The following is a 26123-nucleotide window of genomic DNA, read 5'->3' as shown; positions in this document are numbered from 1 at the left end:
AGTGTCCTGCATGAGAGAGGGCAGTTAACAAATCCAGTGACTGTTGGAGCGGGGGAGTACCCATGCTCATATGCCTGCATCTTTGTGTAACATTTCTGAGGGAATTCAAAGTGTGATCCCCCCCCCCCCCCCCCCCTCCCCACACCAGACCCTTTAGGGGACCTGCACTTTAATTGAGAAGAAGATTTTTTGGGAAATATGGAGCAGGTGGAAACATCTACGCTGCAGGCAGGAGTGGGACAAATGCTGATATTTGGCAGGAGCAGGCAAATCTAGCTGGAATGGGCAGGAGTGGGGAAAAACGGCTCTGCACAGTGAGCAACAGAATAAATCCTGCTTCATTTAACATGCCTGGACCTGCCCATGGTCTGCATCAGCTCGCTGTGGCTGTAAGGTTGACAGGCTATAAACAAAGGGTTCTGTTTAAGACCAAGCAATGAAGCTCCACTTTTGATTTTGACTGTAAATCAAATACATAAAACAGTGCGGCTACACTTGTAATGTCTAGTATGAAAGGTAGGGTTCAACTGAGTTTAACATCTCTTAATATTTAACACTGAGTTCTGGGCATGGAGTGCAGGTTGTCTGCGTGTGTGTGCCTGTTGCAAAACACATGAGGAGTGCATACTTGTAGAGATCAGGCTGAGGCTGTTCACATTCTATGGTGGCGTTGAGAGACTGCAGATCCCTCTCCGTATCTGGCACTGTGTAGTGTGTCTGAGAGAAAGAGAGAAACAGAGAATCAGAAATAACTGCATTTCAGTCCACTGTCAGTCCAAGTAACGTGCAGAAAACCTGAAACATGTGGTGACAGTTTGAAACCACAAGAAGCTGCATGACTACAGGATGTAGGTCAACTATTTTAAGAATCAGATTAATTGCAAGAAATCACAAATCTGTGTCTGTGTCATTTAAACAGGAAAAGCGCAGCAATCATTTGTGTGAGCTCAAAAACGTACGTACGGCCTCAGAAACCGACGGACATGTTGATGAGCTTACTTTGTGGTTGGACTCTCCATCCAGGCTGGCTGTGGTGACAAAGCAAGTGTCATCGTCTCTACTGGACTGCAGCAGAATGAGGTCACAGGGAAAGGTCTCATCCTCCACCACCTCCACGATATCTCCCACCTGCAGAGAAAGTGCCACCGTGAATGAACCACCACTGGCTTTGATCAGGACACATCTCTACACCTCAATGACCATGAAAGACACAATCCAGCATGAGCATCTCACGAAAGAGAACGCTGCTCTCTCCCTTGTTCTTTTACCCACATTTAAGCCTCCTTTTCCCTGGGGATGGAAGAGTAGGAGTAAATCACTGTGACCTCTAATATGGGTTGACTGCTACAAATATATCCACTCTATGGTTACTGTACTTGGAATATTTGATTAGGCATGGCTTAAGGGTTTCAGTTCATGTTCACATTACCCATCATCGTGCTCAGATCACAACTGGCTACCGTGATTGTTCACTTTAAAAACGTAAGTGGCGTTTCTGATCTGTCCGTAATGTGAACAAACCTGTGCCTGAAATGGCTTGAATGCACACACTCATACGTTTCTGCTGCTCCATCTCTAAAGGGTCCCTCAGCCCTGGGTAGTGCACTATTTAGGGTCCTTAAACTAATGGCTTCTTCACTACTGTACTGTGCAACAATATGTCTAACACAAATCCATTTCCAGTTGGTTATCCTGTGCACAGCTCCTTTTCTAACATTCAGTGTGTCTCTTTGAGACACAATCTGCATGTGTACAGAGGGAAAATCATATCTGATCTTTCATATCCATATCGCATTCCCACTAATCTGATCCAACCTAGGACCACACGTGAAAGGGACTCAAAGCTGATTTGACATGTCCAGACAGCCCTGATAAAACCAGATGTGCCACTTCAGCTTGGTAACGTGAACACAGCCCGAGTGACTTCGTCCATGGCATGGTGCTGGGAGAATAAAGTAGTGGTTTGAATGTATCCCAAGAGGCGAAGACAATAAAAGCAAAAAATGGATACCTTGATTTTTTCACTCTCTGTGCGTATGGACCTCCCATCTTCCAGCACGATCACTGGATATTTATTCACCTCATTGTCTGCTTTGTGCCGCAGCCAGTCCTCATAACCCTTCAGAGAGCGAGACACAGAGAGGGTTATGTTGGTGCTTGTCCGTTGTATTATGTACAAAGTGCTCTGCATGCTTTATCTGAACTTGAATTGGGTTGCTTAATTAAATCAGAAGAGAGTGTGCGACCACAACGCTAGTCTTAATAACAAGGAAGAAAGGAGAAACAGGTATGGCCTGTTTTGTAGATCATGTCACATATGCAGAAGTTTGGAAAAAAGGGGGGCAGGAGACCCAATTTTAGACTTTTTTTTAATTTATTATTTTTTTTCTAATCAGAAGTGGGCCTGGGTTAATATCATCACTTGTGTCCCACTTCAAAGTCCTGCTCAGGCCACAGCCCCTCTCACTATGTGGGCCATATATTTCTGGAAGGAAGTCCACCCTCTATTGTGCTCGTCTCCCCGAGAGCTTGCAGCGCTCCAGCGAAAAAGTCAATCCCGAAACAATACATCTAAAGCTGAGACAGGGCCACTGTGTCCAGACAAGGCTGCGTGCCATTTGTTTCAGTATGAAAGAATCGCTCCCTGCTCTGTTGTAGCTCCTGACAGCTGAATAGGAATCACCACCGTCTACACAGAAGCAGTTACACTGTGACAGAAAGTAATAGGACATGTAGTATATCTGTAAGAGCAGGAAGGAGGCCACGGACTTTCACCTCAGGCCCTGGTAACTGGTAGGACAAGACCACAACAGTCATTTCTGAACGGCTTCTTAGAAACACTTCCCTGTTTTCAAGTCTGCATTTTTTTCTGAAAGATGAGGTGTGAAAATCGTGCAAACCAGGATGTGGGTCTTCATTAGAAAGTATGAACAAATAGATAGAGAAGAGAAACAATTACCTGGAGAAGAGCAGAGAGCATAGTGATCACTAACCTGTTTGATGGCTGTCACTGTGATCACAAAAAACAAGGGTAAGCCACTGGTTACGGGGCTTGTCGGGGTATCCACTATAACCTGCGGAGAAATACACATTCAATCATAAATGGTTTTATGAATGAACATCTCACAATGAGCGTTTAAAGCACTTCCTAAAGGAATATGCTATGTTCAGTCATTGTCTATTACCACATGCTGCTTCTTACTCAACCTCATCGCAGCTGAATGCGGCCTAGCCCTCTGACATCTCAAAATGGCAAACGGCTTACTACAATTGAAGCTTAATGAGCACTCTCAGAATCTTTCCATGACCTCAGTGTAAGGTCAGCTGCGGGCTATATAAGATAAAGAATGTAGTCTGTGTGTTTGTGAGAATGTGTGCAGATGGGTGGGATCAACATGTCTATGGGGTGTGAAACCTAGGACTGTTTGTCAGGCATTTCACACACAGTTACAGATAAATCTGTACCACTTTAGAATACACATATAAAGTCATTAATAAGCAGTTCTAATCCATAGACAGAATGGGCAACAGTTAGTTCTTGTTTGCCAAATAGTGAACCCACATCCATTCATTCATTCATTGTCTGTAACTGCTTATCACTGCCTTACGCCTAGTGATTCCGGGTAGGCTCCGGCCCCACCGCGACCCTGAACTGGAAAAACGGTTCCAGACAATGAATGAATGAGTGCATTACATATTTATAATGCAGCATCATTTATATTTATTCTGAACTCTATTGCTGCATGTACATGTACTTCACTACATAGGGAGTGAGGAGCCGTTTGAATTTCAGCCAGAGACAGACACGCTGTGTGACGTCAGTGTTTCCAAAAATATCAATTTTTTTTTTCGTCCATACGAGAACAGTGACAACGGAGTTTTCAAAAATCTCCACCTTGGAGAGCGTTTTGGAAAACCACTGCTTCAGTGACCTAAAACACTGTTTTCATTTGGACAGGAAGTGAAAACAGACAAAAACCCCAGTCCACGGGGAATCCATGTGGAAGGCGGGTCTCAGCCTGTCAGTTTTATCAAATATTTACTAACACATTTAACCACCAAATTTACTAAATTAACCACCACCAGTGTGTTTGACATTAATGATAATACAATGAACAAATTCACACTCTCAGGTCTGAGCTTATTATTTACCTTGACATTTTCTATAAGTTCTCTCACACTTTTACACTTTCTTAAACAAAAAAAAGTAGTCACTGTGGCCCTTTCTAACTCTGTGTTACAAATGATTATTAATGACCTTTAAGGTGTTTACAACCTGATTGATATCCATGTAATAAACCAGTATATAAAGGTCTTCATATGCCATTTATAAACCTTTTTAAATGTAGTCGTATCTTAAAGTGGTACAAATAAACACACCTTCACCTCCATTTTGGGTCTGATAAAAACAGAACTAAGAACCCGAATGCGTTTGAATCTGCAAGTTAATAAACATGTAATTAAAAACGGAAAGAACTGGGTGAAACCAGTGGTGTTAAGCCATACCATGTTAATAATGTTTGACTGACAACACTAATTTTAACCCTTTTAATGCACCACAATGAAGCCCAGCTTTTCAAAAAGACTGTAGCCCTCTTGTTTAAACATATTTTAAAGAAACATAAGTAACACCCTTTTCAGTGTATTTCCACAGTAACTCATTTGAACCTGGAATGCTTACCTGTGCACAGACTGTGAAATAAGAAAACACAGTCAGGATTTGTGTGCTGCCTAAATCATAAAACACTGAGCTGTTCTGGCTTTGCTCCCCTTGCTTAGTAACAAGGGGAATCATTAGAATAGCATCACCCTTCCCCACTCATATGAGTATCTCCCGTCACAGTGCCAGACCTGCTTTAACACTAGAGAGCAAAGGCAGGGGTTATACTTTAGAACACAACAACAACAAAAAAGTAAATAAAGACACAAGAGTGGAAATGAGACAGAAGAAAAAAGAGAACTGAAGAAAAATAAGTGACATAATCAAGAGATTGCGTCTCACTTCTCATTGTTGCTCACACTGTGGTGAGCTGTGTGCTCATTATCATTTAGAAAGACAGACACTTGACTCAAACAAAAGGGCTAGAATATGTCACCTTTAAATTTTCACTGATTGCCCTCTGGATCAGGTTACTCCCAGTAGGGGTAGGTAATACGGTAGGTAATAATATCACAATATTTCAGGGTATTTTGGCGATATGAAAAAACACTGAAAATAATTTTATTCATTTCAAGAACACTATATTGCAACAAAATATATTAATATTAATTATATTAAATTAATAACATTTTTCATTCATTAATTATCTGTAAGCGCTTATGCAGTTCAGAGTCGCGGTGGGTCCAGAGCCTACCGGGAATCATTGGGCACAAGACGGGAACACACCCTGGAGGGGGCGCCAGTCCTTCACAGGGCAACACACACTCACACATTCACTCACACACTCACACCTACGGACACTTGAGTCACCAATCCACCTACCAACGTGTGTTTTTGGACTGTGGGAGAAAACCGGAGCACCCGGAGGAAACCCATGCAGACACAGGGAGAACACCAACTCCTCACAGACAGTCACCCGGAGGAAACCCACGCAGACACAGGGAGAACACACCACACTCCTCACAGACAGTCACCCGGAGGAAACCCACGCAGACACAGGGAGAACACACCACACTCCTCACAGACAGTCACCAGGAGGAAACCCATGCGGACACAGGGAAAACACGCCACACTCCTCACAGACAGTCACCCAGAGGAAACCCACGCAGACACAGGGAGAACACACCACACTCCTCGCAGACAGTCACCTGGAGGAAACCCACGCAGACACACCACACTCCTCACAGACAGTCAACCGGAGGAAACCCACGAGGACACAGGGAGAACACACCACACTCCTCGCAGACAGTCACCCAGAGGAAACCCACGCAGACACAGGGAGAACACACCACACTCCTCGCAGACAGTCACCTGGAGGAAACCCACGCAGACACACCACACTCCTCACAGACAGTCAACCGGAGGAAACCCACGAGGACACAGGGAGAACACACCACACTCCTCGCAGACAGTCACCCGGAGGAAACCCACGCAGACACAGGGAGAACACACCACACTCCTCGCAGACAGTCACCCGGAGGAAACCCACGAAGACACAGGGAGAACACACCACACTCCTCGCAGACAGTCACCCGGAGGAAACCCACACAGAAACAGGGAGAACACACCACACTCCTCACAGACAGTCACCCAGAGGAAACCCATGCAGACACAGGGAGAACACACCACACTCCTGACAGACAGTCACCCGGAGGAAACCCACGCAAACACAGGTAGAACACACCACACTCCTCACAGACAGTCACCCGGAGGAAACCCACGCAAACACAGGGAGAACACACCACACTCCTCACAGACATCAAATATGTAAATATGTTTCTGAAGCATCATTAACAAGTAAAACATATCACTGATGCAGACAATATGCTGGGGCATGGCTTATAGCAGAGATATATGGATAATGGAGCTGGAACACAACCACACCCATGTGTCCTCACATCAATTAACCTGCCTTCCCTTGGTGATGCTTGTAAAACTCACAATCTTGTTCCAGGCCATAACTATCTCTTACAGTAATGATTCATCCATGACGAACTCATGTATAACATAACAACATATTTCAATAATGCTATGTTGTTATAGCTCCTATCCCTTTCAGTGATGCAACCTAACACATACAGTAGTAATGTTTGTGTTTGCACATGGGCACCTGTAATGGTTCATGGAGTCGTAGAGCCAGAACAGTAGGGAGAGCGGAATACAGTGGGAGTTTTGAGGCTAAAGCCATCGTTTATGGCTCACAGAGCAAATGACTGCCAGCAAACCTGCCCTAGCTTGCACTCCCTTCACCCCCTACCAACAACAGCACAAACAAATACTCAATCAACTAGGGTTCTGAGCCTGTCAGTAATGTGTTCTCCAGTTCCAGGGCTTGTAATCCCTCAGCCACTCTCACTACAATAAAGCACTGAATTTCTGGCTGCTTTCAAGCAGTCACAAGACTGATTTGCTCAACACCTGTGCAAAGGCTGTTGATTCAGGCACATAAACGCAGCATAGCTAGCAGGGGGCTCTCAGGGAACAAGATATGGCAAGCAACAACACACACCCACAGGGAGGGGGGCTTGAAGAGAATGAGTGGAAGTGAGAGAGTGAGAGAGAGACTTCTCAGCGGTCCGGTTCGCCCAGTTTCTCAGGGATACACCCAGCTCCGGAGGCTCTGAAACCCGCTCCCCGCAGCATACCATATGGCAGGTGTCTGCTGACAGCTGCTTAGTGGCACCACTGTCAAAAGCATTCTCATGGAAACAGAGAAAAAGAGAACAAGAGATAACGTAGAGGGCTTTTCCTATGAGTCGGCACTGCTGCTCAGCTTACACACTCAGGAGAAACTGGCGTCAGAAAGTGCACGCTTGACACTTTCCAGAGAGGTGAACAAAAGACAAATGAAAAAAAAAAAGGAGAAGAGAAAATAGGCAGAAAAAAAAAAAAACACAGCAAGAAGGAAATCCTGCGAATGGGGGCTGTCTTCTCACGGCTTTATTCAACCTTTCTGCCAGACATCGCTTCCTTTCGGCCACTGTTCGGATTGTGTTCAGCAGAAAGTGTTCTAACTCGCCCCCCCCTCCCCCTCCCCAGCCATGCAGGTGATGAATGCTGCAGAACAGCAGCGCAGCAGTACGTCGTTTTTCGATCTAATAAATTGATAAAGGCCCATCTGGAGGTAGCCAGCTGCGGCGCCCTGTACGATTAAAGATATTAAGAGAGTGCTTGCCGAAAAATGCTGAGGACAGAGAGTCCCACAGTCTCTTCCACTTAACTACTGTCTCTCCCTGCTCTCTTTCACACACAGACACACACACACACACACCTGGACTGCCTAGTGGTTCACACCAGTGCTGATACATCAAAACAACAGAATACATAAAAGTAATAGTGGTTTCTCACAATGTACAATTTTACTTAAAGATGACATATTTTTCAACAAAGTTCCCCCGAGTCTTAATTAAATATTGTGACATGTTTTGGTCAAAATACTACAAGGATCAAACAACAACACTGTTTTCACACCATCTATACAACTCTGTCTATAACAGCTGCTTTCAGCAGTGGGCATTTTCACACTAGAGCAAGGGGACATTTGGTCATGTGATAGCTGTTTATAAAACAGGGAGAGGTCTCGAGCACAGATCTGTGACTGTGGTCTAGGATTCACTCCTAGTGGGGTCTGCTGCAGCTTCTGTTTGAACTGTTTTAGCTCTGTTTTCTTCCTTCTCTATTGTCATTTTCAAAGTTTAGCTCCGTCTCCAAGCTCGTTTTGTTTGTTTAATATGATTTAACCCTGCCTTTGCAGTGTGTGACTGGAATAACTCATGCAGGGGTGCGGTACAATTTAAAGTCTGCAATGTTGATGTCAGAAGCCGAGCAAAATCAAAACACCCATGTTTTTTTTGGAGGGGGGGGGGGGGTCAAAGGTTTGTTCTCAACTGGTAGTGAACCAGTGCTGAATTTTACATTCTGCGCCTGGAAGAAATGAACGGTCTGGGAACAATCTTCGTAATCGAGAAGAATAGGAGGCTGGAGGTATGACGTCTACATTAAGAAATAACAAAAATGTGCAGACTAGGCTTTCCTTAAACACAACTTCATTTGGATTTTTATGAGTTGTACTCTGGGTAAACACAGCACAACACATGTAAACAGATGCTCAGCATGAACTAAACCAAGCCAGGAAGCACTCCAAACACCAGCAATAAGTGCTGCCATAAACGCCTCTCACCTTATTACCGCTTTCCCCTCTGGATTAATAAACAGTCTAGGAACTCTCCTGAAGGGCATGCTGAACTTGCCTTGAATCTGTTTCCAACAAACACCACAGAAACACTCACAAAGGACGTGAACAGAGAGTCCTGCAGGAGGAAGATCCTCCTAATGTTCTGGTTTTTCAGTATTTAAAACCACTCAGAGGAAAACAAACCTTACTCTTCCACTGCGAGGTGACAGTTCAACACTATGGGTCTGAAAGGATGTCAACCTAATCACATACAATGAACAAGCCTGTGTTTATGGAGTGAAACTTTCTCTCTAGGCAAATGTTGTGGCTTCTAGGTTACAATGCATATTCATGAGGCTTGACCATTTAGGTAGTACTTTTAAGCATGGCATTATTATACAAGAACAGTGCGCACTGTTAGATTAGGTTGTCATATTAAGCACAAAGCTGCATTTACATAAGGGCGGCACGGTGGCGCAGCAGGTAGTGTCGCAGTCACACAGCTCCAGGGGCCTGGAGGTTGTGGGTTCGATTCCCGCTCCGGGTGACTGTCTGTGAGGAGTTAGTGTGTTCTCCCCGTGTCCGCGTGGGTTTCCTCTGGGTGCTCCGGTTTCCTCCCACGGTCCAAAAACACACGTTGCAGGTGGATTGGCGACTCGAAAGTGTCCGTAGGTGTGAGTGTGTGAGTGAATGTGTGTGTCTGTGTTGCCCTGTGAAGGACTGGCGTCCCCTCCAGGGTGTATTCCCGCCTTGCGCCCGATGATTCCAGGTAGGCTCTGGACCCCCCGCGACCCTAAATTGGATAAGCGCTTACAGATAATGGATGGATGGATGGATGCATTTACATAACTTCATACGCTGCACTGCATCACTCATCACTCTCACCTGCTTTACATATTTATCAAGGTTGGTGTCCACAAGCCTTTGGCGACACAGTGTACGTACAACCGTTCACCATCGTCAGTAATAGACAAAAAAAATCCAACCTTCCTCCTAATGAATAGAGAGTTGTATCTTTGAGTTACCTCTCTGACTCCTAGTGTAACACTATTACTGACCGTGCTATTCTCTTTAAAATGAAAGACAACTAGCATAGTGTCTCTATCTTACACACACACACACACACACACACACACACGCTTGGAACATTCCAGTTAGATCCATGTATGTGTGCATGCTGAAGACAGAGATCCCCGGTTCCCCTCCTCCTCCTCCCTCTCTACCTCCTACGTTTCTCTCCTCATTTATTCCCATCCCTCTATTCCCTCAATTCCCATCAGGACCCAGCTAAGGCATGCAGTGCTATATTTAACCACGAGGAGCTTTTTTACCAGCCAGTGTCTATTTGTGGTTCTACAGAACTACAGAGGGCTTCCTAGCTGCTGACGTCAAGACAACTTCGCTGCAGGGGCATGGGGGGGGGGGGGGGGGGGGTAGAGACAGAGGACTGGGCAGGAATAAAGCAAGAGGAGAGGAAGGAAATTGATGGAACAAGAGAATGTGCATGGCTAGAGGTAGAGAGAAAGAAGAAGAGGGGAAAAATAAGGTGCTGGAGGTGAAAGAGAAAGATAGAATGATGTAATGGGGACAACTGGGATCATTGTACGTGGCCAGAGGTAGATAATATAATGAATAAAGGGGAAAAATAAGAGGAAGAGCTACATAGGGAAATATGAAGAGATAAACAGGACAGAGAGAGAGAGAAACAGAGAGGATGAAAGCGAGAGAGAGAGAGAGAGAGAGAGAGGGAAGGGGGGGCGTGTGGGCGGTGTGACTGAGACTAGGATGTGGCTTGGGTTTTGATGATGCATTTGCAAGGGGAGTCTCTGAGGAATTGTGCGGCTCTATTTCTGGGTCTGTGATGCGAGTGTGGTCTCTGAGTGACGGGTGTTCTACGGAGGCACTATAATAGAGGCACTATAATAGTGGGTTATGCAGGGAGAACTGGGCTCTAAGGATAAGGAACCCCTCCAAAGGGAAGCAGGATTAGTGGAGACATGCCAGCACTGAGCAAACACCCACGCCCATGGAACAATACACACACGCACACTCACACAAACACATGCACGCACACACACACACACACACCACAGAAAAACACAGTAAGTCACATAAAAGGCATCATATAAACACACGTAAACAACCGCAAACAAACGACTTCATAAACTTAAAGAAGAAATCAATAGTTTTCTTGTGTACTACTGATTAGCAATGTATTCAACCAAACAGTTAAATGAATATTTATTGATTATAAATGCATTCAAATATCATTCAATTAACCCATAGTGAGGTGTGTCAGTGTTAACCAACCAGCCAATCCAGCTGATCCCTAAGGCCTGAGGCTATAAGATGGCTACCTGTTTCTAGCCAAAACAGCGAGGCACAGTTTACCACTACCACTAATATTTACATCCACCATCTTTTATTTATTATACCAGATTTTCTTTGGATCAGAGTTTACATACAACAGGTTTTTTGTGATACAGGTCAGGTGACTCCAGCACATTTACCTTGCTGTTCTTGCAACATCTTCTTTCACAACTTCTGAGGAATGTTTAGCATTATAATCACCTATGGGAACACCCATCTCCTGCCAAGTTTCACCTTTCTGGCCGGTGTTTTGACGTGTTGCTTCAGTCCCTTTCCCAGGAAAACAATTCCGCGACACTTGTGCTGCCATTCCCATGCTTCACACTTGGGAAGGCATTCTTCTAATTTAAAGCATTATCCTTCTTCCTTGATCATTTTGGCCAAGCACTTCAATTTTTCATAAAACGAACACTCCTCTAATACTAGGTCTTTATCCTGGTGATCATGATGAAAATGAAGTCTTATTTATGCCTGTCTTGGAGCAAGGGCTTCCTACTTGCCCTCTTATAGGCAGTGGTAATGTAGCACTGTCTGAATGGTAAATGTACAGTTTGGTATCAGATGCCTGCAGCTCCTTCACCAGTTCCTTTGTTGTTGTCTTATTTTCATATGAATCTTTAGGGCCAACATTCATCTGAAATGGACTGTAAACTCTGGTATGTTTATACATTTAAAATGTGAAGTGGCAGATGGGGTCCTTGCTCTCTTTTCAAGACACAGCAGGTTTCTGAATAAACTACAAGATAAATACATAACTCCTACTTCACAAATACACCACGCAGACACACCCTTCCCCTGAACATACATTTTAAAAACTTACCTGCACCAGGAATATAATAAGGAAGTAGAAGTTGGCGATACGTCTGAACTGCTCAAACAGGTTCTTTGGCAGGAAGTTCCATATAGTGTACTGTAGATACAAAAACAGAGGATGCATTAGTTTCATTTAAGACAGTAAAGGCCTACGACCTTTGAAAGATGCTGGAGTGTCTTCTGGAAAAGCAGCTTTTTCGAAGCTAAAGAGGCAGAAGTGTGGGTGAAAGCCCAGAAGCTTGACAAAAAGGATAAAAATACATTCAATATTCATCAGCTCCTCTTTTAGTCCATTTCTCTGCAAGCGAGTAGCAGATCACTACTGTAACTTTAGGGTGTTCAGAGAGCCTCTGGCTGTGGAAGGCAACCCTCCGGCCCTGCAGGTATTCCATTGATTTGGATTAGCGACTTATCTCCTTAATTCGGCTAGCCCTGAAAGGAGAGCCGATTACCTTATCCGGTCGGTGGCAGCTCCTCGTTTCTCCCGCTCTCTCATTCTGTCTATTTTCAAAGTGAGGCCTGATGGCTAATAGTCAGGGCAAGGGAAAAGCTACCCTCATACCATTTAGGCTCTGAGCAGAATGGCTGGACAATGCCTGGCAAACACGACACACCAAATACACTGCGTGTAGTGCGAGATAAGGAGTGGGGGTAACCTACAATACTGACAAACTAAGCCCAGAGCCATAGGTGGGGCAATAGAGGGAAAAAGTGTGGTGAAAATGAAAGAACAGGTGTAATGGATGTGTGGGTGTAAGCAATAGAGCAACACTGAGTTCTAGATTAAGTGGTACTGGCAGGTGTAGGTCATTTTCTGGATATTTCTTCTGATTGTTCTAAAATGAATAGACCATAAGTAAAATAGCTGTTGTTAATTTGGGTTCATCCTTTAATGCTACACAAATCCATTTAAACAGTTGGAGGAAATATCAAGAGGAAACAGATTACCACAAGTACATGGCAGTTTAAGTTACGATGAGCGAAGGTTGGGAAGATACGCTAAAGGCGTTTTCACACTAGAGCTTTTTTCCGGACTCAGGTCCGCTTGCTCAAGTATAAAAGCTGTTTTCAAGACTCGGAGCGGTCTCTGGTCCCTTTGAAATCGAGGGTCTGGGGTTTGCTTCTAGTGGACTCTCGTGCAGTCGGCTACAGGACTGGTTCATTTTGTAATGCGACTGCGACGTTTGAAACACCCTGCATCCCAAAATCACTGCTCCTTGCCAAACAATGAAAAGCCGCAAGCAGATGAAGCTTCTTCTTAACATTTTGAGAAAAATAAGTATGGAACTGCGCTAATCAAAGCACGGTTTGGACTTATTTTTTGTGTGTGGATGCAAATCAGAGTAATCCCCTCCAGTAAATGAACCCCGAATAGTTCCTGGGTGCAGACTCGTGTATTCAGGACAAGTGTGAAAATGCTGGCCAATGAGAGCTGTAGCATGAAAAGCAGTGGGTTAGACAGATGCCTCCATTATTTATGCACTGGCTGTATGCATTACACTATTCCGATTTGTTGTTAAATGTATTAAATCACTGAATGCTCAATGTGTATGTATAACTGACTTTGGAACAGGTTACTCTTTTTTTTCCAGTTAATGCTAATGTTATGAGAAACTGCAAAAATACTACAACTGCTGCCAATAAATAATAAGATCTACTAAGAACTCACAACATAGAAATTGCAAAAGGTTTGAAGAATTTAAAAGTCCAGCACAGATAAAGCCATTATATAAGAGATGATAAAAGTGCAGGCGGACGAATGATGGTTTTTCTGTAGTAAGGACTGACATCCTTATATGAACTTCAGTGGCAGCAGCAGAAAGCCTGCAGAGGATAGGGGAGAGAGAGAGAGAGAGAGAGAGAGAGAGAAATGCAGGATGGTGCAAGAAAAAAACGCGTCAAAAAAAAAGTGGGATGATGGAAGCCAGATGCACGAGGAAGAGTAAACATCATAGCGCTAGTAATTAAAGTGTGTTAACAGCATCACACCAGAGTGGGAGCAATCATGCGATTCCTTAGCAGGATCAAGGGGTAGCTCCATTAACAACCCCTTTTCCTTCTCTCTCTCTCTCTCTCTCCCCCATTCTCTCTCCTGCACCACCTCCTCTGGCGCATTGAGCACGCCTCCACTGTCAGTTGGGGGAGATTTAGGAAGTCCCATCAGGCTGAGGGGACAGATTGAATCACCCTCTTTTCTCGCACATTAATCGTAACCGTGTATTTCTCAGGCACCCTGGCCGTGTGGCTGACAGAAAAATAAGCGGCCTCCACTGGGAGAAGACAGGCAAAGCTGCTGGTGGAAGGGGTGCACTGAGGGAAGGGGGTGGAAAAGCAAGATTTATTTGAACCACTGCAAATGTGTGTAGAGAGTGCAGGAGCAGTAGGGATGTACGGACAATGCCCCAATCTAAAAAGGTGCAACTCAACTGTTTCAGTTCTGGAATTAGAGAATATTCAAGCAATAATAGACTCAAGGTTCATGCGACATGACGTGAGATATTGGCACTGGTGTGTTGCAGTTGTAGGCGCAAGGCCACAGGTAGAGTACTAAACACCAGTGCCAATAACTCCCATTAGAGCAGGAACCTTGAGTGAATTATTACGATGGTAACAGTTTGTTACCATTATTTATTATTAGGTTTTAAAATAAAGAAGACCTTCCATCACACATTCCTTTAAGCCCTTTAAAAAACAAATCTGGATCTTCAACTGGTTTTTGAACCATGGTACTTTCCAGAGAGCCGGTCCACGTTTACACCAGTTTAATGGGAACCAATGCTGTGTTACTGAGCTGCTCTCTGAAATGTAAATCAGGACAGCGCCAGAGCCAGAGATAAACAGATACAGTCGGAAAAATGTCATGGTTTAACAATCGTTTACAGTGGGTTCAGATTTTAGCGATGATACACGTGTAAATGATGCCAAGGCTTGTGTAAATTATGAGTGAGTATTTTGGACTATAGTCTCCTATAGACATGCTGCTGAGCTGGTGGTGAACGAGAGCAGCAGAGAACTATATAAAATTTTCCTGTTTTTTTTTTCCTCCTTGTAATCCGCATTCATTCATTCATTCATTCATTATCCGTAACCCTTATCCAGTTCAGGGTCGTGGTGAGTCCAGAGCCTACCTGGAATCATTGGGCGCAAGGAATACACCCTGGAGGGGGCGCCAGTCCTTCACAGGGCAACACACACTCACACACCTACGGACACTTTGGAGTCGCCAATCCACCTACCAACGTGTGTTTTTGGACCGTGGGAGGAAACCGGAGCACCCGGAGGAAACCCACGCAGACACAGAGAGAACACACCACACTCCTCACAGACAGTCACCTGGAGGAAACCCACGCAGACACAGAGAGAACACACCACACTCCTCACAGACACCCCACATCTGTCTTGTAAGCACTGATGTCGTTGCTAGGTTGCATGTATTTAGTGGAGTAATACTAGAAGAGCTTCAGTCAGAGTGCCATATTATTATTAGTTTTAAAAAAGTTTAATGTAAAAGTCTCTTTTTTACTATTTATTTACATTGTTTATTATTTTTAACCATATTCATACTGAAAAACATTCAGAATTCGGTGTAAAGCAAGCAATTCACCAGTCAACCGTTTACTAAAAGAGGAACATTTTGATGAAAATAAGGGATGAACTGCACATTGTGGAAATGGCTTAAAAACTGGAACCACAAGTAAAATGAAACCTGTGCAAGTTTAACAAAAACGCCCAATCCAATTATCCATATATCAACTAATGTAGATTAGCCAATCAATTTCAGAGCTGTAAAAGTCTGAAGTAGATGTTTTCTGTGTCATTAAATTAGTTAATCCCTGACCTGCGATGATGGGTGATCAGTCAAATGGATTTGGGAGCATCGAACTAAATCATGGTGAAATCTAAGATTGCATGATGCACTGTAATCAGGGGGAATGCTTGAGAGGTAAAACATGTCCATCTATATATAGCCGGAGGGACTGTGTGGGGAGAACACTTTGTTTCACCTAGACAAACAGGTGGTCAGACACCAGGGCTCATGAGGAGCGTGTCTCAGACACAGCCTCCACGGGCTGCAGCCAGCGCTGCTTTCTGTCATCCTCTCTCTCTCTCTCTAGTGTAAGCTCATAGCTTCTGGGTTGCCATGGCAGTAAACAACACTTGCTAATCACAAGCTGCCCAAAAACAAGCAGTGCTTGTAAGAAAACGCATCATTTCTTTTTAAATTTAAAAAATAAAAATAATAACCTACGCCAGGGTGAAGAGCACCTACCTTGGAAGACACTATCCTGTTGTCGCAAAATTTTTGTGGGATGAAAGCTTCAGTTGGCGGACAAGGACGATGCCCTACGTAGATGGTCCTGCTGTCCACTCTTTTCTCATCCCCGCCGAGCTGTCAGGACACGGACAGAGAGAGAGAGAGAGAAAGTCAGAGAAAGAGGGAGAAAAATAGAGGATCAATTAAAGTACACTCAATTTAACAATGTCACGGTGGTCTGTTAAGACAGAGCATTTAAACTTGTCAGGCCTGCTCCGTGTCAAGCTCAGCCACTTAACCAAATTGAAGACAGATTTAGAAACACGCTGTATTAAAGACCATGTAAGGCCTCGGTGTAGGGACGAGTCTTAAAAAGAACTCACGGAATCGAGCCTCGTGCTTAATACAGAAAGTGTAGGTGGACGAAGTGCACTACATCAGGAGAAGCACGACTGTGACATTTTACGCACTGAATCTTTTATATGACTTCCTTAAAAGCAGGTACAGTACTGCGCAGAGATCAGAGACGAGCATTTTGTTTATTTATATACGTATTTACATATTTATTCTAGCTAAAAGCCTCAAAAGGAGACATATTTAACAGAAAAAAGCAACATTAAATCAATCAATGTTTTACCAATTTTGTGAACCCCACTGGAAACTTCTAATCATAAGTCAGCTATAGTTAGTCTTTTTTATAGCTTTGAAAGAGGAAAAAGCACCTCTAAAGCTATTTTATTACATATTAAGCCAACTATGACAAAGGTCTGCTGGGATGACTCAAGAAACTCAACCCCTAGAGCAGCATTTCATCCAGAAGTGTGATGATTAACCAGTTGTAAGAACGGAGAGCAAAGCAGTGACGAATTTTATGACTCCAGTTATCTTTTAGAGCTGATACTGCTATTTCTTCACGTCCTGTGAGAGAACGTTTGTCCGAACCTGTGTGTGTTCTCATGCGTGTGTTTGGGGTCACCCTGGATGAGGTGTACATTTTAATAATAAAAAAAAAAAAAGCAAGCGAAAAAGAAACACCACGACAGAGAGGAGAAAGCCGGATCCCATTGAGCTCTTCCTTCCTCCTCAGCTTCAGTAGTGGATCGGCTGGATTTTGGTTTGTCACAGACATGGTGGGCACAGTGTGTGTTCTGCCCTCATTCCATCCCCCACCTACTGCCAGAGTGTGCAAGTCTAAGATAAACCAGTGTGTGTGTGTGTGTGCCCAGATTATGCTATACCCATATATACTTCACATATTCACACAACACTTGCTCTCAGTGACTCCACCTTGCTGAAGACAACATAAGCTGTCCTCGGTCTCAGTTGGGTCTTAGCCTCACTCTCACTTCCCCCACCTCTGCCCATCGTTGTAGCATTCTTGGGGAAAGCTAAAGTGGCAGTGCTATTAGTGCCACTGTGAATAATTCAAACAGCACGGAGAAGGGATCTTAGGGTCTAAAGCACAGCATGCACTGTTTGGTGCTTTGGATTGTGTGAGAGAGAAAGATGTGTGTGTGTGTGTGTGTGTGTGTGTGGTATCCAGAAGCTTCCCTCATCTACAGCCCTGATATTATTTACCTCAGTAAAGCATCAAGCTTTTTTAATTGAAGGGTCAGAATGATTCCTCAATATCTACAATGAAATCCCTTTACATCGGAGCAAAAATATGGCTCAGTGTTTTCCCATGGATGATATTTACCACTGCAAAACACGCTTACTCCACAGGCGGGAGAGAATAAGTGATTTCATGGTGCAGATGGCCCAACGGAGAAGGGAAAAAAATAAACAAAATAAGAGAACTGAAGACAGGCCAGGGATAAGGTCTCAGACACAGAGTGTCCACATTTTTTTATATATTTTTAATCTAACTACATTAATTAATTCATTAATTAATTTAAAAATAAATAAATAAATGTTGCTTCTTTAGATTAGCTCAATTGCTGCTAATGTTGCTAATAGCCAACGTGGCAAACCAAAAAAAAAAAGTCAATAAGAAATCAAACAGCCTATACATTTTTCTAAAAACATATTAAAACTCCTCTCAGACGTAACCAGGACTTAATAAAGGTCTGTGTTTTAGGACACAGCATGAGTCACTGAAATATAAGAGTGATTTCAGACACTAGCAGAGAGCTGATATTCACGAAGCTGTCAGATCAGATTTTGTTTGTGTGCATGACGTTGTTTTGTAAAGTAATTTAAAATGTTCTTTATTTGTTTACGTGTTTTTGCATTTGCATTTTTACTTAAAAACAGAACATAAAATGACACTTGCACAAAATGGCTTACTTTTGACCACGAATATTAAATGTACACAATCTAAATTATAAAAAAAACTAAATAAATAAATATTCATTATTCATTCATTATCTGTAACCCTTATCCAATTCAGGGTCGCGGGGGGTCCAGAGCCTACCTGGAATCATTGGGCGCAAGGCGGGAATACACCCTGGAGGGGGCGCCAGTCCTTCACAGGGCAACACAGACACACACACATTCACTCACACACTCACACCTACGGACACTTTCGAGTCGCCAATCCACCTGCAACGTGTGTTTTTGGACTGTGGGAGGAAACCGGAGCACCCGGAGGAAACCCACGCGGACACAGAGAGAACACACCACACTCCTCACAGACAGTCACCCGGAGCAGGAATTGAACCCACAACCTCCAGGTCCCTGGAATTGTGTGACTGCGACACTACCTGCTGCGCCACCGTGCCGCCCTAAATAAATAAATAAATAAATATTAATTTTAGAGATGTATCGCATTTTCTATTTGGAATTTTTACTGGTCTTGTTTTGCACATTTTGCAATCTGCATTTTATATGGAACAATTCACCACTGCTTTGTACTACAGTCTAATCCTACTCTTTACACATCTTCAATAGCAGTATTATATTATGTAACAGGTAGTGTTCCTATCACACAGCTCCAGGGCCCATGGGGTTTGTTGTGTTCTCCCTGTGCCCTCCCATGGTCCAAAAACAGGCTAGTAGGTGTGTAAGTGAATATGAGTGTGTGTGTTGCCCTGCAAAGGATTGGCTCCCCCCCCCCCCCCCCCCGACAGGGTGTGGTCCTGCCTTGCACCCAGTGATTCCGGGTAGGCACTGGACCCACCGTGAACCTGAAATGGAAAACCTTTACTTTATTCTATTTGTTTTTATCTTTGTATATTGCATGTTTATTTTTAAAAGCTCAATATAATTTATTATATCTCTATTTTAATATTTAATTTTTATATATCTCTTTCTCTGTTAATTAATGAAAAAATAGGAAAAATACACAATCCCTGAAATAACCGCAGTCGTACTGAACTGTAATTCATGTTAATCTCTTTCTGTGAGGCAACTTTAAGAAGCATTCGAGTCCCAGTGTGGTAATCTCTATAAGTCAGACAAGTGAACAAACAGCTTCTTCAGCTCAAAAGCCCCACCCCACAGGTTGAGGGGATTGGTTCCTTTGGTTTATGACGCAAGATACTGGCTGTCTGAATTCACCTGTGTAAATGTGTCTTTAGTTCACCGGTTTCAAAACAGAACATTCCTAGCCACGGCAATGATTGCCATGCAGGACACCAGTAGGACACCAATGTTGTTGTCCTATATTAAACATCAATCTGTGAGTTTGTTTGGAATGGACAATTTCACATTAAACTGCTGTGATTGACTGGTTAAAATCTGGCTATTAATTAAGACAAATTACCGTGAAGTTCTTTAAGCTCTGTGTGCCTGTTGTGTGGTTGAAGCAGCTACATATGTATCTGCTGATAAGAAAGCACCCTGATGCTGCTCTTACACGCTCGTCCTCTCTGACTGGCACATTCCCACAAACCATCACGTCTTCAAAGAATTCCAGCAGGATGCATTATTATGCAAGACCAGGTGGAGATAGCACGCACACTCCATCAGGGCCTGGGAGACACCTGTCTTTCTCTGCAATGTTATCAACTCTAACTCCATAGAAGCCATGGCTTACAAGTTATTTCCATCAGCATCAGTCAACTTCCACCTCTTCAAATGTTTTGTTTTTTTAAAGCCACAGTTTACAAGAGTCTTACGGGACCTGCTCCCGATTCGACTTCTTTGGTAAACATTGGCACTACGCAGCGGAGTCAGTCCGGTCTGGATGTTCCGGCTCTCCTGCTGGGAAGAGCCCAGGATTATGCAAGGCTATGTGGAGCGTGACTCTTTGTCACACGTTTTGGACTGGAGATGCTGCAGGCTGCTCTTGGCCGGCTGTGCTTACTCTGGGTCTTGAGACGGAGTGGCCGGATGGAGCAGGAGGACCCGGGCCAAATGGGAGGGGCTGGTGTGAGGGGAGAGGAAACAAACAGGTGCCAATGTTCACCTCCAAATGCCACAGTCTGAGGCACAGGAGTACAGAAGCAGAACACAATCAAAGAGAGGACAAAAAAATGATAATGAAATGTGTCCAATTTAATTTCAGTCCAAGAGCAAATGAGAAGTTTTCATACTTCAGTGCATTCAATATTTACTACATTTTACTGATCTATTACTCAATAAAGCAAGTCTGTATTGTTCCTGTATGTACCTGATCTTTTGTAGGCTAATATTTGCCTTCTCTTATTACAATATGGCAGCCGTTTCCATATTCAAAGCCTAAAGCTTTATTCGTACTGGATCAGTTTTACCTGTGGACATGGGGTAAAGTAATTATTACAAGAGTCTCCCATTACTTTTAATCCTATCCAAACAGAACCTTTCAGTTATTTTTCCAGAGTGCACGCTCTTATTTTTGGAAAGATTCCTGAGCCTTTTACCTACTGCAAAATGAGCAGTGAAAATAACCCTAGTTTATATCAATCCCTTGCGAACTGTGGGAGGAATATTCTGGATACTCAAATATATATGAATATTTTTGGAGAGAGAGAGAGAGAGAGAGAGAGAGCTGTTCTCAGAACAGTGATGACCCCCTTAAAACTCATTTTTATATTTTTATTATTTTTATATTCATAATTTTCTATTTTTAATCGCCCCAAAAAGTGTTGCTATAAACAATATTATTGTAATGTTAGGACCATGTTATGCCACTGATATAATGATAATAATATAGCACAATAATGCAATTAGACCCCTTTAAAAAGCAGCAAACTTCAGCAAAATCATACTGAGAATTACAAACATTTAGATGAACATGAACTGAAATATGAAAATATTTAAATGTCCTAAATAAATAAAACTCAAATGAAATACAGAAGAAAGGAAGTACAGAAGAGAGCTATTGGTGACGTTTATTCTTATGTAAACATTCATTCATTCATTATCTGTAACCGCTTATCCAGTTCAGGGTCGCGGTGGGTCCAGAGTCTACCTGGAATCATTGGGTGCAAGACGGGAATACACCCTGGAGGGGGGGCCAGTCCTTCACAGGGCAACACACACTCACACATTCACTCACACACTCACACCTACGGACACTTTTTGAGTCGCCAATCCACCTACCAACATGTGTTTTTTGGACTGTGGGAGGAAACCGGAGCAACCGGAGGAAACCCACGCAGACACAGGGAGAACACACCAACTCACAGACAGTCACCCGGAGCGGGAAGGCCCCTGGAGCTGTGTGACTGCGACACTACCTGGAGCGCCACCGTGCCGCCCTTATGTAAACAAACATAGGTAAATAAAATGGGCGACACTGAGATCAGCAAAATAAAATGACTGGGGAAATATCCATATAGTACAATAAATCATTAATGTAATTTTTGTCACAGACCTACAGTCAAACTTATCAAACTTATTTGGCTACGGAACAAAAAAACACGTCTAAATAATCCAGCTCTGAAAGAGGGTTGTTTTCCATTAGGAACAAAGCTCCTTTTGTTAGGCCATTCTTCCCTTATGCACTAATGCACGCCCTTCAGCACACACCATGTTCACACCATGTTCAAGGCTCATTCTGTTTACAGTCCAGCAATAAGGCACTCACGGGTTCAGCTAAACAAATCTCACCACTCCAGCCTGAGACTGATCAAAAACCAAACGTAGTGTGACAGGTTTCTGAACACATTTTAAAAACTGCATCCAAAGCTCATTCCTCAGCTGTCGGTTCCTCAGCATGTTAAAGTTCAGCTTCAAAATGAGTACATCCATTCTCCAGTGCACAGGGCTGGAGACCGAATCTATGAACTCTCACTTATTTTTTTAAAACTCAGCCTGTCGTCCCTCTCGCTATCTCCGCAGCCCAACCTTCCCGCTCCGTTTCCTGTCTCTCTTTGGGAGTCATTAACCGCAAGACCACTGTTGTAACAGCGCTGCCTCAAGGTTACAGCTCCACTAGGTAAACACGCACAGAGACCTCTGTATATATCGCACTCACTAAGCAATAGCACACACAACTTTAAAGGCTGCTCCATTTTGGAAGCATTTCAGTGCAGACTCAGATAGTTAAGAGAATATAAAATCATGAGCCAAAGAAATCGCATATGCACAAAGAGTGGAAGAAAGCCCCAGGGCCAAGGAAGACTGATAAGAATAGCAGCATTGAATGGCCATTGATTTTTGAAGGGAATTCGGCGTTAAATATAATGAAGGTCAGAAGCAGGCCTCGATTCATTTTTGGTGCCGTTACGTGATTGAAATACTCATTTTCACAAAATGCATGTTCCAAGGCCAAACAGCGGAGGGTCTAATGTAAGGACAAAAAGAACTGAAAGAATTGTATTTGCCATGGTGTCAGAAGTCACACAGTGCATCTCACCCTCAATAATTGGAGGGGGAAACAGAAGGACTACATGTGGGCAGAGTCCTGCTGGACAGGAATGCATTAGCGTCTACAAGAGGGGAGGGATCAATACCGCAAACACGGTTTACTCAATCGAAATGAGACCCAACTGCTCCAGAATAAACACAGCGCTGAAGAATTAAGTGAACATCAGCATTGCAATATTAGATTACTCCATATAGAAATTAGGTCCACATAATAAAACAGAGCAATGACACTAGTAGCAACGGGAGGGCAAGACAGCACTCAGAATGAAAGCATCACTCAGTCACTGCCAGAACTGTGACAGCAGCGTGGTTAGGATCTCATTCAGCAGCTTGGTTCTCGCACTGATCAGTACAGGTCACGATGGCAGGTTTTTTTTTGGAGGGGGGTATTTCTATTAAAAGGTGTACGTTTCAAAATGGGCTCTGAACAGTAAACGATTATTGCATTTTCTGGGTTTGCAAACTGATTATATCTTTATTTAATGAATATATTCACTAAGAGGCCCTCTGAATCAATGCTGAGATGCAGAAATGCCAAGAAGCAGGAAAAGTAAGTCAGATGGCCCGTTTTAGAAGATCGTCCAGGGAGCCAACTCAAATAAATAAAAATAAATAAATAAATAAATAGGACATGTGGTGGATCAGGACACTACTAGAGTAGCTCCCTGTCACTTTTTAAGGAAAACCTGAATCGTGACGCCTCAGAAATGAAGCTCCAAAATGCCCTTTTGGTTAATTTCATTTTTAAAAAATTTATAGTCTGTATTTGATCAGATTCTTGGTTTTCACCAATTTGTAATTCCAAATGATTTAGCAGCAAGGATTTTCCTGAGTCAGCTTGAATGCTTCAGAGTCAAGAACAGTGAACACTGATGAATAAAAACAGAAAAAAGCAAGGGGGGTTTTCGTTTTGTTTTCTATTTGAATTCTTTTCTTTTTTCAAACTCAATTTACATACTGGGGCGGCACGGTGGTGCAGCAGGTAGGTGTCGCAGTCACACAGCTACAGGGGCCTGAAGGTTGTGGGTTCGGTTCCCGCTCCAGGTGACTGTCTGTGAGGAGTTGGTGTGTTCTCCCTGTGTCTGTGTGGGTTTCCTCCGGGTGACTGTCTGTGAGGAGTTGGTGTGTTCTCCCTGTGTCTGTGTGGGTTTCCTCCGGGTGACTGTCTGTGGGGAGTGTGGTGTGTTCTTCCTGTGTCTGTGTGGGTTTCCTCCGGGTGACTGTCTGTGGGGAGTGTGGTGTGTTCTTCCTGTGTCTGTGTGGGTTTCCTCCAGGTGACTGTCTGTGAGGAGTGTGGTGTGTTCTCCCTGTGTCTGTGTGGGTTTCCTCCGGGTGACTGTCTGTGGGGAGTGTGGTGTGTTCTTCCTGTGTCTGTGTGGGTTTCCTCCGGGTGACTGTCTGTGAGGAGTTGGTGTGTTCTCCCTGTGTCTGGACCCACCGCGACCCTGAACTGGATAAGGGTTACAGATAATGAATGAGTTTACATACTGACACTGTTACTTTCTTAAAACACTGTATTGGGAGAAAAGAAAACAGTAACTACATTGAAACCTCAAGTCCACTTTGAAGCATAGGGTTGGCTTTGGGCTATTTTTGCGAGGCTGTCGTGTTGCCTCATGGCCTGGATGGCTTGACATCATCCAAGCTGTATGAAGGAACTCTATATCAGAAATTCTGTACTTCAGAAGAGATGAGTCAGGATACTGACCTCAATAACTGATTTTCTGTTTCTCTAACTGAACAGGCTATTCATTCAAGTAAGACCTCATAAAAATATACATGAACTGAAGCAGTTTGTATAGAAATATGGGCCAAAAAGATATGGTTATTACAGATATTAGATACAGTTTCACATACATTTTGCCATGTACTTTTTGAGATTACTGGTTACAGAAAAATCTTCTTTTTACTAAATAACACTTACTATTTAGGCTTTGATGAACACAATATCAAATATTAGGAAGCTTTTCAGCAAATCTGAAGTCTTCCCAAACATCGTCTCCCATTGCAATGCAGTCTACTATTTGAACATGATGTTTATATCTCAATTCACTACGATTTCTCTCTCCTTAGGCCTCTGCTTTGTTTCTAGCTTTGCATAACTGCGTAACAAAGAGCCACTAAACAAATACTGAATGTGTCTGTCAGAGTTTGGCAAAAGAGTTTGAAGGGGGGCAAGAGTTGACAAATCACTTGATTGTCTTCAGCAGTTACACCACTCACATGCTTTGTGAGTTAAAAAACCTTGGCCTCAGGGTAATACATCAAAGATAAGTCTAGAACCAAGCGGCCAAAACAATCAATCAGTTCCATGCTCCGTCCATATTCCATACTTACAATATCAGTAACGTCATCGTAAATCTGACTTATCTTGTAATATCTTTGTGAACATACCTTACAATAACAATGATAGACATTAGAGGCACTTGTAAATACCTCTACAAACACATACATAACATAGTTTACGTAACCTCCAGAATGGAAAGAAATGCAATTACAAAAGTATGTAGAAGCACCAACAATGGCTTGATGCCAGAGCATCTGTTTAAAGAGGTTGTTGTATACATGCTTCACCAACACGCCACACTCACAAGGAGGCTTCCATTTAAATTATTCAGAATTAACCACTCTAGCTTTTCACACTGAATATTCATAAGAAAGGGACATTTTGTACATCTGAATGAATTTGACAAACGAATGTCTAAAACTGCAGGCTTAAAGGAACACTAATGTTTTTACCTCGAAATTACAGCTTCAAAATAATTGTGATGCTTTTCCGACCTGTTATTTGAAGAATAGGGCTTCTGTCCTTGCTACTCTGGGCTCAGCACTGCAGAAACGGCAGTATGTAACTTTTGGAGGAAGGTAGGAAACCACCCACCCATCTGCCTCCTGTTCCCCACTGATCTTAGTACACTGCGGTAAAACTGAATAACACTAGGGAGAGCACCAGTAGCAAAAAACCCAAATCCTACCTAATGTTCCTTCTACTACTGAGGGAAATGTTTGAGGGGTAAAAACCAACTGCTTTGTACGTGACTAAAGTTTATTCGTTTATATTCACTGTTTGAATTACCACAGAAACTCATTTGTTACTCGAGATGTTTAGTTTTGTA

General features: G+C 43.2%; 1 protein-coding gene across 6 annotated transcripts in view; it reads right to left on the bottom strand.

The window, feature by feature from the left end:
- Window positions 1–26123, bottom strand: part of atp11c (ATPase phospholipid transporting 11C) — a 72564-nt gene that overhangs the window by 25099 nt on the left and 21342 nt on the right. For all 6 annotated transcript variants that reach the window (XM_066648467.1, XM_066648465.1, XM_066648466.1 and 3 more), the window contains exons 2-7: window positions 16288–16407; window positions 12025–12114; window positions 2994–3074; window positions 2012–2119; window positions 1000–1128; window positions 629–717 (exon numbers count right to left, since the gene is read on the bottom strand). In XM_066648467.1, the coding sequence (XP_066504564.1) occupies window positions 629–717; window positions 1000–1128; window positions 2012–2119; window positions 2994–3074; window positions 12025–12114; window positions 16288–16407 (617 nt within the window). The remainder of the gene's footprint in view (window positions 1–628; window positions 718–999; window positions 1129–2011; window positions 2120–2993; window positions 3075–12024; window positions 12115–16287; window positions 16408–26123) is intronic.

This window comes from Hoplias malabaricus, chromosome 17 (genome assembly GCF_029633855.1).
Source record: "Hoplias malabaricus isolate fHopMal1 chromosome 17, fHopMal1.hap1, whole genome shotgun sequence".
Lineage (NCBI taxonomy): Eukaryota > Metazoa > Chordata > Actinopteri > Characiformes > Erythrinidae > Hoplias > Hoplias malabaricus.
This window is presented reverse-complemented; position numbering and strand designations above follow the sequence as displayed.